At 40.4% G+C, this 14361-nt stretch overlaps 2 protein-coding genes across 2 annotated transcripts; both read right to left on the bottom strand.

Annotated features, from left to right (window-relative positions):
- Positions 1-516: 516 nt before the first annotated feature.
- Positions 517-2757, bottom strand: LOC140995754 (uncharacterized). Its single transcript, XM_073465833.1, has 2 exons — positions 2566-2757; positions 517-2401 (listed from the first exon to the last, which is right to left on the bottom strand). Exons 1-2 carry the CDS (start codon positions 2735-2737, stop codon positions 1305-1307), a joined length of 1269 nt encoding a protein of 422 aa, XP_073321934.1. The 5' UTR covers positions 2738-2757; the 3' UTR covers positions 517-1304.
- A 935-nt stretch (positions 2758-3692) lies between these two features.
- LOC140995659 (uncharacterized) lies at positions 3693-13524 on the bottom strand. The gene is made up of 4 exons (XM_073465740.1): positions 13307-13524; positions 12283-13140; positions 5563-5739; positions 3693-5459 (listed from the first exon to the last, which is right to left on the bottom strand). The coding sequence occupies exons 1-4, from the start codon at positions 13470-13472 to the stop codon at positions 4153-4155; spliced, it is 2508 nt and encodes an 835-aa protein (XP_073321841.1). The 5' UTR covers positions 13473-13524; the 3' UTR covers positions 3693-4152.
- Positions 13525-14361: the final 837 nt, after the last annotated feature.

The raw sequence follows: 14361 nt of genomic DNA on the forward strand, positions 1-14361 counted from the left end.
AGGGCACTGTAGTAAGAAAAATATGATTCAGAGCAAAGCTGAGATGAAGAATCTGAGTTCTTGTTATATTTTCCAACATCTTGACTGTAGGGGGCCTGGAGAGGAAATTCAACTGCTCTGTGGGAGGGGAGAAGGAGGTTTTGTGGTGTTACAACAAAATATTCTTTAAAAAAGTTTAAATTGATACGTTTGGACTTAAAGAGAACAGATAATAAAAGAACACTTTTGGCTCACACAGCCAACTGAAGACTTTGTTGCTTGGCAGCTAACACTACTGCCGCTTGTTTGGTTGACTTCTGCTTTATGCTCTTATCCAGTCGACAATCAGTCATCCACATTACACCATCAGCTTGGCAGCCACCACGTTGCACTCGCTATGAAACAAAGAATTCCAAGATATAGAAGACTGTGACTGTTCTGAGAAATGCTGTTACTCAAACACAGTGTAATGTATGAAAATAACAAGACACAGTTATTGCAAAACTGTTACGTTTTTGTGAAGTCTTTTTACTGAACTGAAACCTCTTTCATAGTTTTTGCAAGTATATGGCTTCCTGCCTATGTGTCTGACTACTGCTCTGTTGTCTCACATGAGTGAGTTCAGGGCATGTACACTTACATGCAGATGCAGGCTTGAGTACACACAGAGAGGATATTGCTGGCTCAACATGCATTCCGGATGGCTGCTTCTCAAACAAAACAATACACTTTTACAGGTACAGGTAAGCAAAATAACTTTGTGATGTGGTGGTAAATTTTGTCAGTTGCAAGACAGCATAGAGACATTTTTTTTTCACAATACTGCGAGCTGGAGCTGCCACTTTGTGGGGACACCACCTGGGGGAATAGTTTCTAGGGTCAGCTGCTTTGCAGGCCGAGAGCTGAGCAAAGAGGGGGACTAAGGCGCGCTGACTTCTGGCATCACATACTGGACCTAGGGACTTGGAATGTCACCCTTCTGTTGGGGAAGGAACCAGAGCTGTCCTGGAAAGACACCACCCAGCGTTAACATTGACAAAATATTTTAATTTACAACACCGTGTTTTACATCACTTACTGTACAAGCTGTGTTTGAGTGCCACCTCCAAAACACAAAACATAATGAATTATATCACACTAGGGCTGCATGACATAGTAAAAAAAAAAGACAGGCTGACAATATAAGTGATACAACACCTCAAGTGAGAGGGTTTCTCATCTTCTTGATGCAAAAAGCAAACTTTTCCAACAAGTGCTGAAAGTATGTGGCTCCTCACTTCTGTGACTTTGTGTGTGTTCTGACCACAAACCAGTAGAAGTGAATACTACTTGCCTGTATGAGATCTTATATGCTTTGCCAAATGAGAAGCATCAAAGTATCTTTTCCCGCAGATCTTGCAAAGGTACGGCTTCTCACCAGTGTGGGCTCTTCTTATGTGGATTGTCAAGTGACCGCTCACTCTGAAACCTTTCCCACATGTTTCACAAGAATACGGCTTCTCACCTGTGTGGAGTCTCATATGGACGTTCAATGATGATAACTGACTGAATCTTTTCCCACAGGTGTTGCAACAATATGGCTTCTCACCTGTGTGGATTCTTGCATGATTTTTCAATTCTGATTTTTGATTAAATCTTTTCCCACAGATCTGGCAAAGGTACGGTTTATCACCTGTGTGGGTTCTCATGTGAACTTTCAACTCTCTGCCAAATGGGAAATCTTTCCCACATGTTTTGCAAGAATATGGCTTCTCACCTGTGTGTGTTCTCGTGTGGACCAACAAGCCACTATTAAGTCTGAAACCTTTCCCACATATTTTGCAAGAGTATGGCTTCTCACCTGTGTGGAGTCTTACATGGGCGTTCAATGATGATGAATGACTGAATCTTTTTCCACAGTATTCACAAAAATATGGCTTCTCACCTGTGTGGCTTCTCAAGTGTACACTCCATTTGGACTTATACTGAAAAGTCTTTCCACAAGCATCACATCTGAAAGACTTTTTACCTGTGTTAGTTTTACAGCGAATCTCTGACCTGTTAGATCTGTCTCTACCATTACTGTCGCAATCACTTATGTGATGTCTTTCCTTTGGTTCTGGCTCTGTCTCTCTAGTTGATCCTGAGTCTCCATGCTCGCCTCCTTTCTGATCTTCGCTCTCAGCTATGTGAGAGTTCAGAGAGAGCTGGTGGTCACTTTCTGGCTCAGGTTCACCGTGGTCATTTCCCTCATAAGGAGGAATCAATATAAAGGTATCGGTCTCCAGCTTCACTACAAGCTGCTCTCCCTCCTGACTGGTGCAGAGTTCCTCTTTAATCTGTGGAGGCTCTGGGTCCTCTTGGTCCAGACTGGAGTTCCTCTCCTGGTCACAGAGCTGCTGGTCAGCCTCCTCCACCTGACACACATGTTTCTGTGGGACATCTGGAGGGACATAAATAACATAAATGTAATTCTTTTGTGATATTAAGAATAAATCTAGACATAGGAGCAAAACAGCTGTCAGTACCAGTGCACATTTAAACAATTTAAACAGATCATGTACAAATCAATTTTGTTTGTTATTAAAGAAACGAACTTTAACACACCTGTCATGTGTGACCGCATATGAGGTTTCCAGATGATGTCCAGCAGTCTGCGCTGACGGTCGATCTCTTCCTCGTACTCGACGATAGTTTTTTTTAAAACTCTGAATATTTCTTCAGCAGCAGCAGTTAGTCGCTCGTTGACAAACTCTCTCAAACACTCAGCTGAAGACATTGTGTCTTCATTAAAAATGCAACAACTACGGTGAAAATATCGTCTTCCGGTCAGTTTCATACATGCAGCTAACGCTTTATTGTTTACTTCCGCTGGATGTCCCACTGTTAAGTTCCGACAGCGGAAGTGCGGGAGATAATCGTTCCGCTTTCAACTGATAACATTTCTGATTTGGTTAATATGATTGTTCTCATGGGTAAATATCATATCCACTGTAGGAAGTGGAGATATTTTAAGCCTTCTTTGGTATGGTTTACAAACGAAAAAAACTAAAGTCTAGCAAAATTGCAAGTAAGATGTATAGCGATATATCTCGCCAATTATTTTTGATAAATGTCTCCTTCAATGCTGCTCCTAAATGTTGTTTCTTGTCGAGCCTATTTGCCTTAGCCTTGTGATTTTTAATTAATACCCCCTTTTTCTGTTCTTTTTCTATTCTATTTTGTTTACACCGACATTTGTATTGTACTGTATTGATGTTTCTTCTCCATGTGAGCGTTCTGTATGTTTTTCTTGTCAATAAATAATAATAATAATAATAAATATAACTGATAACAATTTACTCAAAACTTGTCTTACAACATGTTGATAGTTGTCACCCTATTTTGACCTGACCTTGAAAACTTTCCCTATAACTCTAATTATGTGGGAATTGAAGTGGAAATGATGTGTAATTAAAATAATAAAAGTTGTTTCTGTCTTGGTATGTTTTTTGTGGTGTTTTGTCTTGCCTGCCGTGTGTAATATGCACTGAAAGGTTAAAAACAACATTATGATGTTGGGAAGGTAGCATGCAGTGACACAAAATAAAAAATAATAATTCCCTCAAATACATTAAAACTAAAGTAACGCGCCTGTTTTATAAATGTAAGTAGTACAAAGTACAGAAATTTGTGTTAAAATGTAGGGATTCAAGTAAAAAGTTTGCTTGTAATTAATGTAATGCTCCAATCCATCAATTTGAGAACTTCAGTTTTATTAATTGGCATTTTAGAAATATAATTTAATTCCCAACAAAATTCTTTGATAACACCACGTAGTACATCATTTACAAGTTGTTTGTGTGTAACCTCTAAAACCCCAAAACATCATAAATTATTTCATGTTGATGCAATTAGTACATAAAATATAATAATGTTTTTAACAAATGCTGCAGACATAAAAAAAAAAAAAAAAAGACTGGTTGGCAGGTTGACAACTTAATTGATGCAAAATCACAAGTGTTTCTTGGAACTGTGAACACACTGTGCAACAGATATTTTTCTACTTGGAGGCATTGTTGAGAATGCACTTCTTCAGTACACAAACATGTTATGACCTCGTCTCAATAGGAAATGTGTACATTCAGGAGTTTTAGCTTGATGGTTTCTCCAGTGTATATTGTTCCTCAGGTGGTCCTCACAGTATCTCTTTCTTCAGATATTGCTATGATTCTGCTTCTCACCAGTGTGGGCTCTTCTTGTGTGGACTGTCAAGGCATTACTACGTGTGAATTCTTTTCCACACGTTTTGCAAAGGTACGGTCTCTCACCCGTGTGGGATCTGATATGAATGATCAAATCTGCTTTTTGATAAAATCTTTTCCCACAGGTGTCGCAGGAATATGGCTTCTCGCCTGTGTGGAACATCATATGCCTTTTTAATGCTGAAATGTCACTGAATCTTTTCCCACAGGTCTTGCAGAGGTACGGCTTCTCACCAGTGTGGACTCTTCTCATGTGGAGTTTCAAGTGTCCACGCACTCTGAAATCTTTCCCACATATTTTGCAGGGATACGGCTTCTCGCCTGTGTGCATTCTCATGTGAATTTTCAAGGCATGACTACGTCTGAACTCATCTCCACATGTTTTACAAGAATAAGGCTTCTCACCTGTGTGGGTTCTTGTATGATTTTTCATTATGGATATCTGACTGAATCGTTTGCCACATATTCGGCAAAGGTACGGTTTCTCACCTGTGTGGGTTCTCATGTGAATTTCCAAATTACTGCCAAATGGAAAATCTTTCCCACAAATTTTGCAAGAATGCGGCTTCTCACCTGTGTGGCTTCTCCTGTGGACTACCAACCCATGACTACGTCTGAAACTTTTACCGCATGTTTCGCAAGAATATGGCTTCTCCTCTGTGTGGAGTCTTATATGGGTATTCAGTGATGACGACTGACTGAATCTTTTTCCACAGGTGTCACAACAATATGGCTTCTCACCTGTGTGGGTTCTCAAGTGTACATTCAATCTGGATTTAAACTTGAAAACCTTCCCACACATGCCACATTTGAAAGCTCTTATACCAGTGTGAGTATTACAGTGAATGTCTGACCTGTTAGGTTTGGATAAACTATTACTGTGACTTTTGGCTACGGGATATCTTTCTTTTGATTCTGGCTCTGTACCTCTGGTTGATCCTGAGTCTCCATGCTTGCCTCCTGTCTGATTTTGACTCTCAGCTACATGAAAGGTGTCAGAGAGGAGCTGGTGGTCACTTTCAGGTTCAGGCTCACTGTGGTCATTTTCCTCATATGTAGGAGTCAACATAAAAGTATCAGTCTCCAGCTTCAGTACAAGCTGCTCTCCCTCCTGACTGATACAAAGTTCCTCCTGTTCCTCTTTAATCTGTGGAGGCTCTGGGTCCTCTTGGTCCTCACTGGAGTTCCTCTCCTGGTTACAAAGCTGCTGCCCAGATTGAACCTCCTCCTCCAGACAGACATGTTGCTGTGGGAGCACTTAAGGGCCAGAAAACAACAGGAATAAGATACCAAATAAATAGCAGAATAAAAATAATAAATCAATATTCCTCTACTTCCTGTGGTATGAGGTTTTACACACCTATCCTTTGTAACTTTATTTCAGGTTTCCAGATGATATCCAGCAGTCTGCGCTGACGGTCGATCTCTTCCTCGTACTCGACGATAGTTTTAATAAAAACTCCGAATATTTCTTCAGCAGCAGCAGTTAGTCGCTCGTTGACAAACTCTCTAAAACACACAATTGAAGACATTGTGTCTTAATTTAAAAAAATCCAATAACAATCTACTCCACGACTACAATATCTTCTTGTAGTTAATTTAATACACAGACAGCTAACGGTACGATCGCTTGTGCTGTTTACTTCCGCTTGATGTCCGGCTTGTTAAGGTCCGACAGGGGAAAGGTGGGAGCTTTCAGTTCCGCTTTCAGCTGATAAGATCTCACTCAAAATGTGTCTGTTTAATGTCAGCCATGTTAATGAGGAAATATTAGCTGTTTGGCCCCAGTTAATGCCAGAGTACTATATATTAGATTTTAACTTCTGATCCCATTATGTGTAAGTTTTGTTGTGTAGTATTTTCTTTCCAGAGGGCCACACTGACTTACAAAATGTAAGCAAAGGGCCACAAATTGGGAAATTGAATTGAAACATTAAACACATAGTGCTGAATTATGTTCAACTAATTCTCGGTACCAAATGCAGCACTGAACAAAGAAAAGATCAGGCTAATATTAACTATTTATAAACAAACGTGGTTTTAAACGTCACGTATAAAATGTAGACAGCGCCCTCTGTTGGTATCAAGCTAAACAGCAATGCAGACTCACTGTAGTCTTTGGCCTCAACATCCATCATCCTCTCCATTAGCCTCTTATTGATTTTTTGGAGATTGTTTTCTTTCATTGAGGCCGGTGTAGTGCCGACGAAGAGAAATGTTTTTTTTACTGTGCAGTCCTGTAGCCCAAGTGAAGAGGCTACGGAAAAAGAACGGCGCAGATAAAAAAAAGTAACCTGATGTTTCCATAATGTAGGCTAGTTGTCAACAATTGATGAGGGTAGATGCTTTACCTTGCCACTTTTATTGTTGTTGTTGTTGTTGTTATCGTTGTTGCAATGTGATTTTACACCGCTTTGATCTATAAATAAAGTCATAATTCAATATCCCTGTTTCAGTGATTTTATAACGAGGATTAGGAAATCAATGCAGAAAAGAATGCAGGAGTGTTTCCACGTCACATTAGATAGCAATCATATAACACATACTGAGAAATTAGTAAGTGCTATCAGAGGTGGGTAATAACGATTTACATTTACTTAAGTAATTTTTTGGATAACTTGTACTTTTAAGAGCATAATTATGAACACAATAATGCAGTATATATAGAACTGTAGGCTAACTGTAACGGATTGCCTTTACATTCTGCATAACATTCTCTTTGTTTGCCAGGTGCATGTACAGTGAATTTAGTCAATATCACTGTGTCACTGTGTCACCCTATAACTCTGGATTGGGAGGGGTTACATTCTCTGTTTTTTCAGCATTAATAGTAGAGGAAACCAGGTGCATGTACAGTGAATTTGGTCAATATCACTCCTTGCAATAACGACTTACAGGGTGCAGTCACTTTTCGGCAGGCCCTGCCGAAAAGTGACTGCACCCTATAACTCTGGATTGGGAGGGGTTACATTCTCTGTCTTTTCAGCATTAATAGTAGAGGAAACCAGGTGCATGTACAGTGAATTTGGTCAATATCACTCCTTGCAATCCAGAGTTACAGGGTGCAGTCACTTTTCGGCAGGGCCTGCCGAAAAGTGACTGCACCCTATAACTCTGGATTGGGAGGGGTTACATTCTCTGTTTTTTCAGCATTAATAGTAGAGGAAACCAGGTGCATGTACAGTGAATTTGGTCAATATCACTCCTTGCAATAACGACTTACAGGGTGCAGTCACTTTTCGGCAGGGCTTGCCGAAAAGTGACTGCACCCTGTAACTCTGGATTGGGAGGGGTTACATTCTCTGTCTTTTCAGCATTAATAGTAGAGGAAACCAGGTGCATGTACAGTGAATTTGGTCAATATCACTCCTTGCAATAAGGACTTACAGGGTGCAGTCACTTTTCGGCAGGGCCTGCCGAAAAGTGACTGCACCCTATAACTCTGGATTGGGAGGGGTTACATTCTCTGTCTTTTCAGCATTAATAGTAGAGGAAACCAGGTGCATGTACAATGAATTTGGTCAATATCACTCCTTGCAATCCAGAGTTACAGGGTGCAGTCACTTTTCGGCAGGGCTTGCCGAAAAGTGACTGCATCCTATAACTCTGGATTGGGAGGGGTTACATTCTCTGTCTTTTCAGCATTAATAGTAGAGGAAACCAGGTGCATGTACAGTGAATTTGGTCAATATCACTCCTTGCAATCCAGAGTTACAGGGTGCAGTCACTTTTCGGCAGGGCTTGCCGAAAAGTGACTGCACCCTGTAACTCTGGATTGGGAGGGGTTACATTCTCTGTCTTTTCAGCATTAATAGTAGAGGAAACCAGGTGCATGTACAGTGAATTTGGTCAATATCACTCCTTGCAATAAGGACTTACAGGGTGCAGTCACTTTTCGGCAGGGCTTGCCGAAAAGTGACTGCACCCTGTAACTCTGGATTGGGAGGGGTTACATTCTCTGTCTTTTCAGCATTAATAGTAGAGGAAACCAGGTGCATGTACAGTGAATTTGGTCAATATCACTCCTTGCAATCCAGAGTTACAGGGTGCAGTCACTTTTCGGCAGGGCTTGCCGAAAAGTGACTGCACCCTATAACTCTGGATTGGGAGGGGTTACATTCTCTGTTTTTTCAGCATTAATAGTAGAGGAAACCAGGTGCATGTACAGTGAATTTGGTCAATATCACTCCTTGCAATAACGACTTACAGGGTGCAGTCACTTTTCGGCAGGCCCTGCCGAAAAGTGACTGCACCCTATAACTCTGGATTGGGAGGGGTTACATTCTCTGTCTTTTCAGCATTAATAGTAGAGGAAACCAGGTGCATGTACAGTGAATTTGGTCAATATCACTCCTTGCAATCCAGAGTTACAGGGTGCAGTCACTTTTCGGCAGGGCTTGCCGAAAAGTGACTGCACCCTGTAACTCTGGATTGGGAGGGGTTACATTCTCTGTCTTTTCAGCATTAATAGTAGAGGAAACCAGGTGCATGTACAGTGAATTTGGTCAATATCACTCCTTGCAATAAGGACTTACAGGGTGCAGTCACTTTTCGGCAGGGCCTGCCGAAAAGTGACTGCACCCTGTAACTCTGGATTGGGAGGGGTTACATTCTCTGTCTTTTCAGCATTAATAGTAGAGGAAACCAGGTGCATGTACAGTGAATTTGGTCAATATCACTCCTTGCAATCCAGAGTTACAGGGTGCAGTCACTTTTCGGCAGGGCTTGCCGAAAAGTGACTGCACCCTGTAACTCTGGATTGGGAGGGGTTACATTCTCTGTCTTTTCAGCATTAATAGTAGAGGAAACCAGGTGCATGTACAGTGAATTTGGTCAATATCACTCCTTGCAATAAGGACTTACAGGGTGCAGTCACTTTTCGGCAGGGCTTGCCGAAAAGTGACTGCACCCTGTAACTCTGGATTGGGAGGGGTTACATTCTCTGTCTTTTCAGAATTAATAGTAGAGGAAACCAGGTGCATGTACAGTGAATTTGGTCAATATCACTCCTTGCAATCCAGAGTTACAGGGTGCAGTCACTTTTCGGCAGGGCCTGCCGAAAAGTGACTGCACCCTATAACTCTGGATTGGGAGGGGTTACATTCTCTGTCTTTTCAGCATTAATAGTAGAGGAAACCAGGTGCATGTACAGTGAATTTGGTCAATATCACTCCTTGCAATAAGGACTTACAGGGTGCAGTCACTTTTCGGCAGGGCCTGCCGAAAAGTGACTGCACCCTATAACTCTGGATTGGGAGGGGTTACATTCTCTGTCTTTTCAGCATTAATAGTAGAGGAAACCAGGTGCATGTACAGTGAATTTGGTCAATATCACTCCTTGCAATCCAGAGTTACAGGGTGCAGTCACTTTTCGGCAGGGCTTGCCGAAAAGTGACTGCACCCTGTAACTCTGGATTGGGAGGGGTTACATTCTCTGTCTTTTCAGCATTAATAGTAGAGGAAACCAGGTGCATGTACAGTGAATTTGGTCAATATCACTCCTTGCAAAAAGGACTTACAGGGTGCAGTCACTTTTCGGCAGGGCTTGCCGAAAAGTGACTGCACCCTGTAACTCTGGATTGGGAGGGGTTACATTCTCTGTCTTTTCAGCATTAATAGTAGAGGAAACCAGGTGCATGTACAGTGAATTTGGTCAATATCACTCCTTGCAATCCAGAGTTACAGGGTGCAGTCACTTTTCGGCAGGGCTTGCCGAAAAGTGACTGCACCCTATAACTCTGGATTGGGAGGGGTTACATTCTCTGTTTTTTCAGCATTAATAGTAGAGGAAACCAGGTGCATGTACAGTGAATTTGGTCAATATCACTCCTTGCAATAAGGACTTACAGGGTGCAGTCACTTTTCGGCAGGGCCTGCCGAAAAGTGACTGCACCCTGTAACTCTGGATTGGGAGGGGTTACATTCTCTGTCTTTTCAGCATTAATAGTAGAGGAAACCAGGTGCATGTACAGTGAATTTGGTCAATATCACTCCTCCCAATCCAGAGTTACAGGGTGCAGTAACTCTGTAAGGACTTACAGGGTGCAGTCACTTTTTGGCAGGGCCTGCCGAAAAGTGACTGCACCCTGTAAGTCACAGTGACACAGTGATATTGACCAAATTCACTGTACATGCACCTGGCAAACACAGAGAATGTTATGCAGAATGTAAAGGCAATCCGTTACAGTTAGCCTACAGTTCTATATATACTGCATTATTGTATTCACAATTATGCTCTTAAAAGTAGAAGTTATCCAAAAAGTTACTGAAGTAAATGTAATGAAGTAAATGTAAATCGTTATTACCCACCTCTGATAGCACTTACTAATTTCTCAGTATGTGTTATATGATTGCTATCTAATGTGACGTGGAAACACTCCTGCATTCTTTTCTGCATTGATTTCCTAATCCTCGTTATAAAATCACTGAAACAGGGATATTGAATTATGACTTTATTTATAGATCAAAGCGGTGTAAAATCACATTGCAACAACGATAACAACAACAACAACAACAATAAAAGTGGCAAGGTAAAGCATCTACCCTCATCAATTGTTGACAACTAGCCTACATTATGGAAACATCAGGTTACTTTTTTTATCCGTAGCCTCTTCACTTGGGCTACAGGACTGCACAGTAAAAAAAACATTTCTCTCGGTGCTGCGTCTGCCAGCTGACCCGTAGTAGACCTACGCCCACTTCCTCTGAACTGATGCGCGTTCCCGTCGGGGGCAGTCGTTTTTCGGCAAGCAGTCTCTTCTCGGTACTACACCGGAACCGGCCCCCAGACTGGATTTTGCCCATATGTAGTCTCAGGACAGAGGGTGTTGTACGCTGTACAGATTGCAAATCCCCCTGAGGTAAAATGTGATTTGTGATTTTTGGGCTATATAAATAAAATTTGACTGAAAAATTACAATATTGCTCACGTTTAATTACACAAGTGATGCTATTTTTAGTGTTGTGTTGTAGTTTGTCAAACTATATCTATATCAGCCTGTCAGTCTATTGAACTGATTGACAGTGGCATCCCTGAGGAGTGAAACCAAATGAATAGTGAGGTGAATTTAATCAATAGTTTATATAAAAGGACCACATGGAAAGGGGGATTATTACAGTTTGAATAATATAAACTGCTAAACACTGTACTTATTCATATTTTAATTCTTTTCTCCTTTTATTAAGAACCTCTGTGAGAACTTTACATTATGCATGTAAGAAAATATCAAACATGAATATAAAAAATATATAAAAGTAAATAGAAAACACTTAATAATACAGTTACAAACATAAAACATTTTTCCTTGGCTGGTTGGATCTTCCTGTTTCTGTCATTATACAATTCTGTGGCATGTTCAGTCTCCTCCATCTTTGTTTGTGTTTCTTTCATGCAAATTTCCTACCATGTGGAAGAATGCAAAGCACCATCCAAATAATGAAAAATATTGCTGTAGAGTGTGATTTGTCACAAAACAAAGTAAACAATAGCAGAATATAAAACGATAGACATTTTTCTATTGCCACAAGATTACATATCGTCATATCACATAGGCCTTAAATAGTAGTATATAGTATATAAAACAGCAAAAAGACGGCACATCACATTTAATCCTATGGCGTCACATGGATTTTGAGTAACATAGATTTTCAAGTCCTTGCAAAACTTTAAACTAAAAGTGATCTTAGATACTTCATAAATAGACATTTGGCCAAACCAACATCCATCAACATCACACCATTTAAAAGTCACTACTGTGAAACCAACATTTTTTCTTCCATTTTGGAGATCACGATTGTTTAAAGAAATACGCAGCCATTATTATACATTAGTAATGACATCTCATCTTTATGTAAAATTTACATTTAGTTACAGAGATGTAGCTACTGCAAAGTTTCATTCCACAGGCAAACGTCTCCACAAGAGTTTCATCTCGATGGTTTCTTCTGTGTATTTTGATCCTCAGAGGTGTTTTTTCCAAGTATGTGATTTGAGTAAAAGTTATCCCAAAAGTTCTGTGAGTTCTTGTGTGTTTTGATCACGAACCACTAGAACTGAATCACATATTTTTGAAAATTCAACGCCTCTTGCCTGTATGAGCTCGTATATGCTTTGCCAAATGAGACGCATCAAAGAACCTTTTCCCGCAAATCTTGCAAAGGTATGGTTTCTCACCCGTGTGAGCTCTTCTCATGTGGATTTTCAAGGCTTCGTTGCGTGAGAAATCTTTCCCACATGTTCTGCAAAGGTACGGCTTCTCACCTGTGTGGGTTCTTATGTGGTTTTTTAACTCTGATGTCCGGCGAAACCGTTTCCCGCAGGTATCGCAAGAATAAGGCTTCTCACCTGTGTGGGTTCTTATATGAGTGTTCAAGTCTGAAGTCCGACAGAATGTTTTCCCACAGGTGTCGCAAGAATATGGTTTTTCACCTGTGTGGATTCTCATGTGTTCATTTAAATTGGATTTAAAATTAAAGGCCTTTCCACATGTGTCACATATGAAAGACTTTTTACCTGTCTGAGTATTACAGTGAATCTCTGACCAGTTAGGGTTGTACACATGTTGACTTCTGCTTTTGCAATGTCTTTCCATTGGTTCTGGCTCTGTATTTAAAGTTGATCCTGAGTCTTGATGATTACCTCCTGTCTGATCTTGACTCTCAGCTACATGAGAGTTGTAAAAGAGGAGCTGGTGGTCACTTTCTGATTCAGGTCCACTGTGGTCACTTTCTTCATAAGGAGGAATCAACATGAAGGTATCAGTCTCCAGCTTCACTACAAGCTGCTCTCCCTCCTGACTGGTGCAGAGTTCCTCCTGCTCCTCTTTAATCTGTGGAGGCTCTGGGTCCTCTTGGTCCAGACTGAAGTTCCTCTCCTGGTCACAGAGCTGCTGGTCAGCCAGAACCTTCTCCTCCTTATAAACATGTTGCTGTGGGAGCTCTGCAGGGACAGAGAACAAAACGAGTCAAAGCTTCTGTGATCACAGACATCTTTATCATCTCACTGGAGACGTGCCATGAAGTATAAAAAAAAAAAACGACATGCGAGCAAATAATAAATCGAGTTCCTCTGTTTAGTGTTAATAAAACAATAAAGTGTCGCACACCTATTCTGTCTAATGTTGTTTCAGGTTTCCAGATGAAAAGTCTGCGCTGACGGTCGATCTCTTCCTCGTACTCGACGATAGTTTTTTTAAAAACTCTGAATATTTCTTCAGCAGCAGCAGTTAGTCGCTGGTTGACAAACTCTCTTAAATACTCAACTGAAGACATTGTTACTGAAATATGATTGAGACAGCTCGGAGTGTTAATGATAGCCTCTTTGAGTTAGCTCACTTCATCTATGCAGGTAAAGCACAGGCGCCTCCTATTTACTTCCGCTGGATGTTACACCCTTATGTTCCGACAGTGGAATTAATGTTTTGTTTTCTTTGGTTCCGCTTACATTTCATGACATCTCTGCAGATGTTGTTTTAATTAAATAATTAATTGTATTAATGTTTATTAGACAGCCGTGTTATTTATTCTTCATCATTATTTACTATATTAAATACATTGTGGAAGCTGCACTTCACCCAGTAATGATGAGTATAGGCTTTGAAAATGTGTTTTCTGTTCCCTTTATATCATCAGCTCAAACTAATGGCTCTGTCCTATGTATGACAACGTGTCTGACCTGTTAATATCTCAGACAAGATATTGTATAATGACTATGAGACAAAAATGTTGAGTGAAAGTTTGTCACCTTAAGTTTTGGGTATGAGACAGTAAACATTTGCTCTCTGTACTAAAGGTCAGCTTTGTGTTGAAATAAACAATATATCCAAATCAGAACGACAAGGCTGAAATGTTTTTGTTCTTTCATTCAAGCGAGGATGGGACAGCAGCAATTAATGCGCAAATTATGACATTTATGAGTTACACTTGGATTAATATCACTTGTAGTTAACTTAATCATTCATTATATCAATTTGGGAACAGCAATGTGAATAACCTGTAGTAACGAAAATGTATTTATATTAACAAAATTCTTTGAGAGAAAAAAATAATTGTAGGAACTGTGCACTCACTGCGCAACAAAGATTTTTAAAAGATGTTGGAGATTATTTCAAAGAAATAATATTGGAGACAAAAAACACCAGTAATCAGTTCTGTACAGCAA

This window comes from Pagrus major, chromosome 5 (assembly GCF_040436345.1).
Source record: "Pagrus major chromosome 5, Pma_NU_1.0".
Lineage (NCBI taxonomy): Eukaryota > Metazoa > Chordata > Actinopteri > Spariformes > Sparidae > Pagrus > Pagrus major.

Excerpts from the sequence above, each read along its gene's own strand:
- LOC140995659 (XM_073465740.1), bottom strand. The coding sequence starts at position 13,472 with ATGTCTTCAGTTGAGTATTTAAGAGAGTTTGTCAACCAGCGACTAACT. Across the intron at positions 13,141-13,306 it reads AACAACATTAGACAGAATAG|AGCTCCCACAGCAACATGTT; the intron begins GTGTGCGACACT and ends CTGTCCCTGCAG. Across the intron at positions 5,740-12,282 it reads AGCTCATACAGGCAAGAGGC|ACACAATGTCTTCAATTGTG; the intron begins GTTGAATTTTCA and ends TTTTAAATTAAG.
- LOC140995754 (XM_073465833.1), bottom strand. The coding sequence starts at position 2,737 with ATGTCTTCAGCTGAGTGTTTGAGAGAGTTTGTCAACGAGCGACTAACT. Across the intron at positions 2,402-2,565 it reads TATGCGGTCACACATGACAG|ATGTCCCACAGAAACATGTG; the intron begins GTGTGTTAAAGT and ends ATGTCCCTCCAG.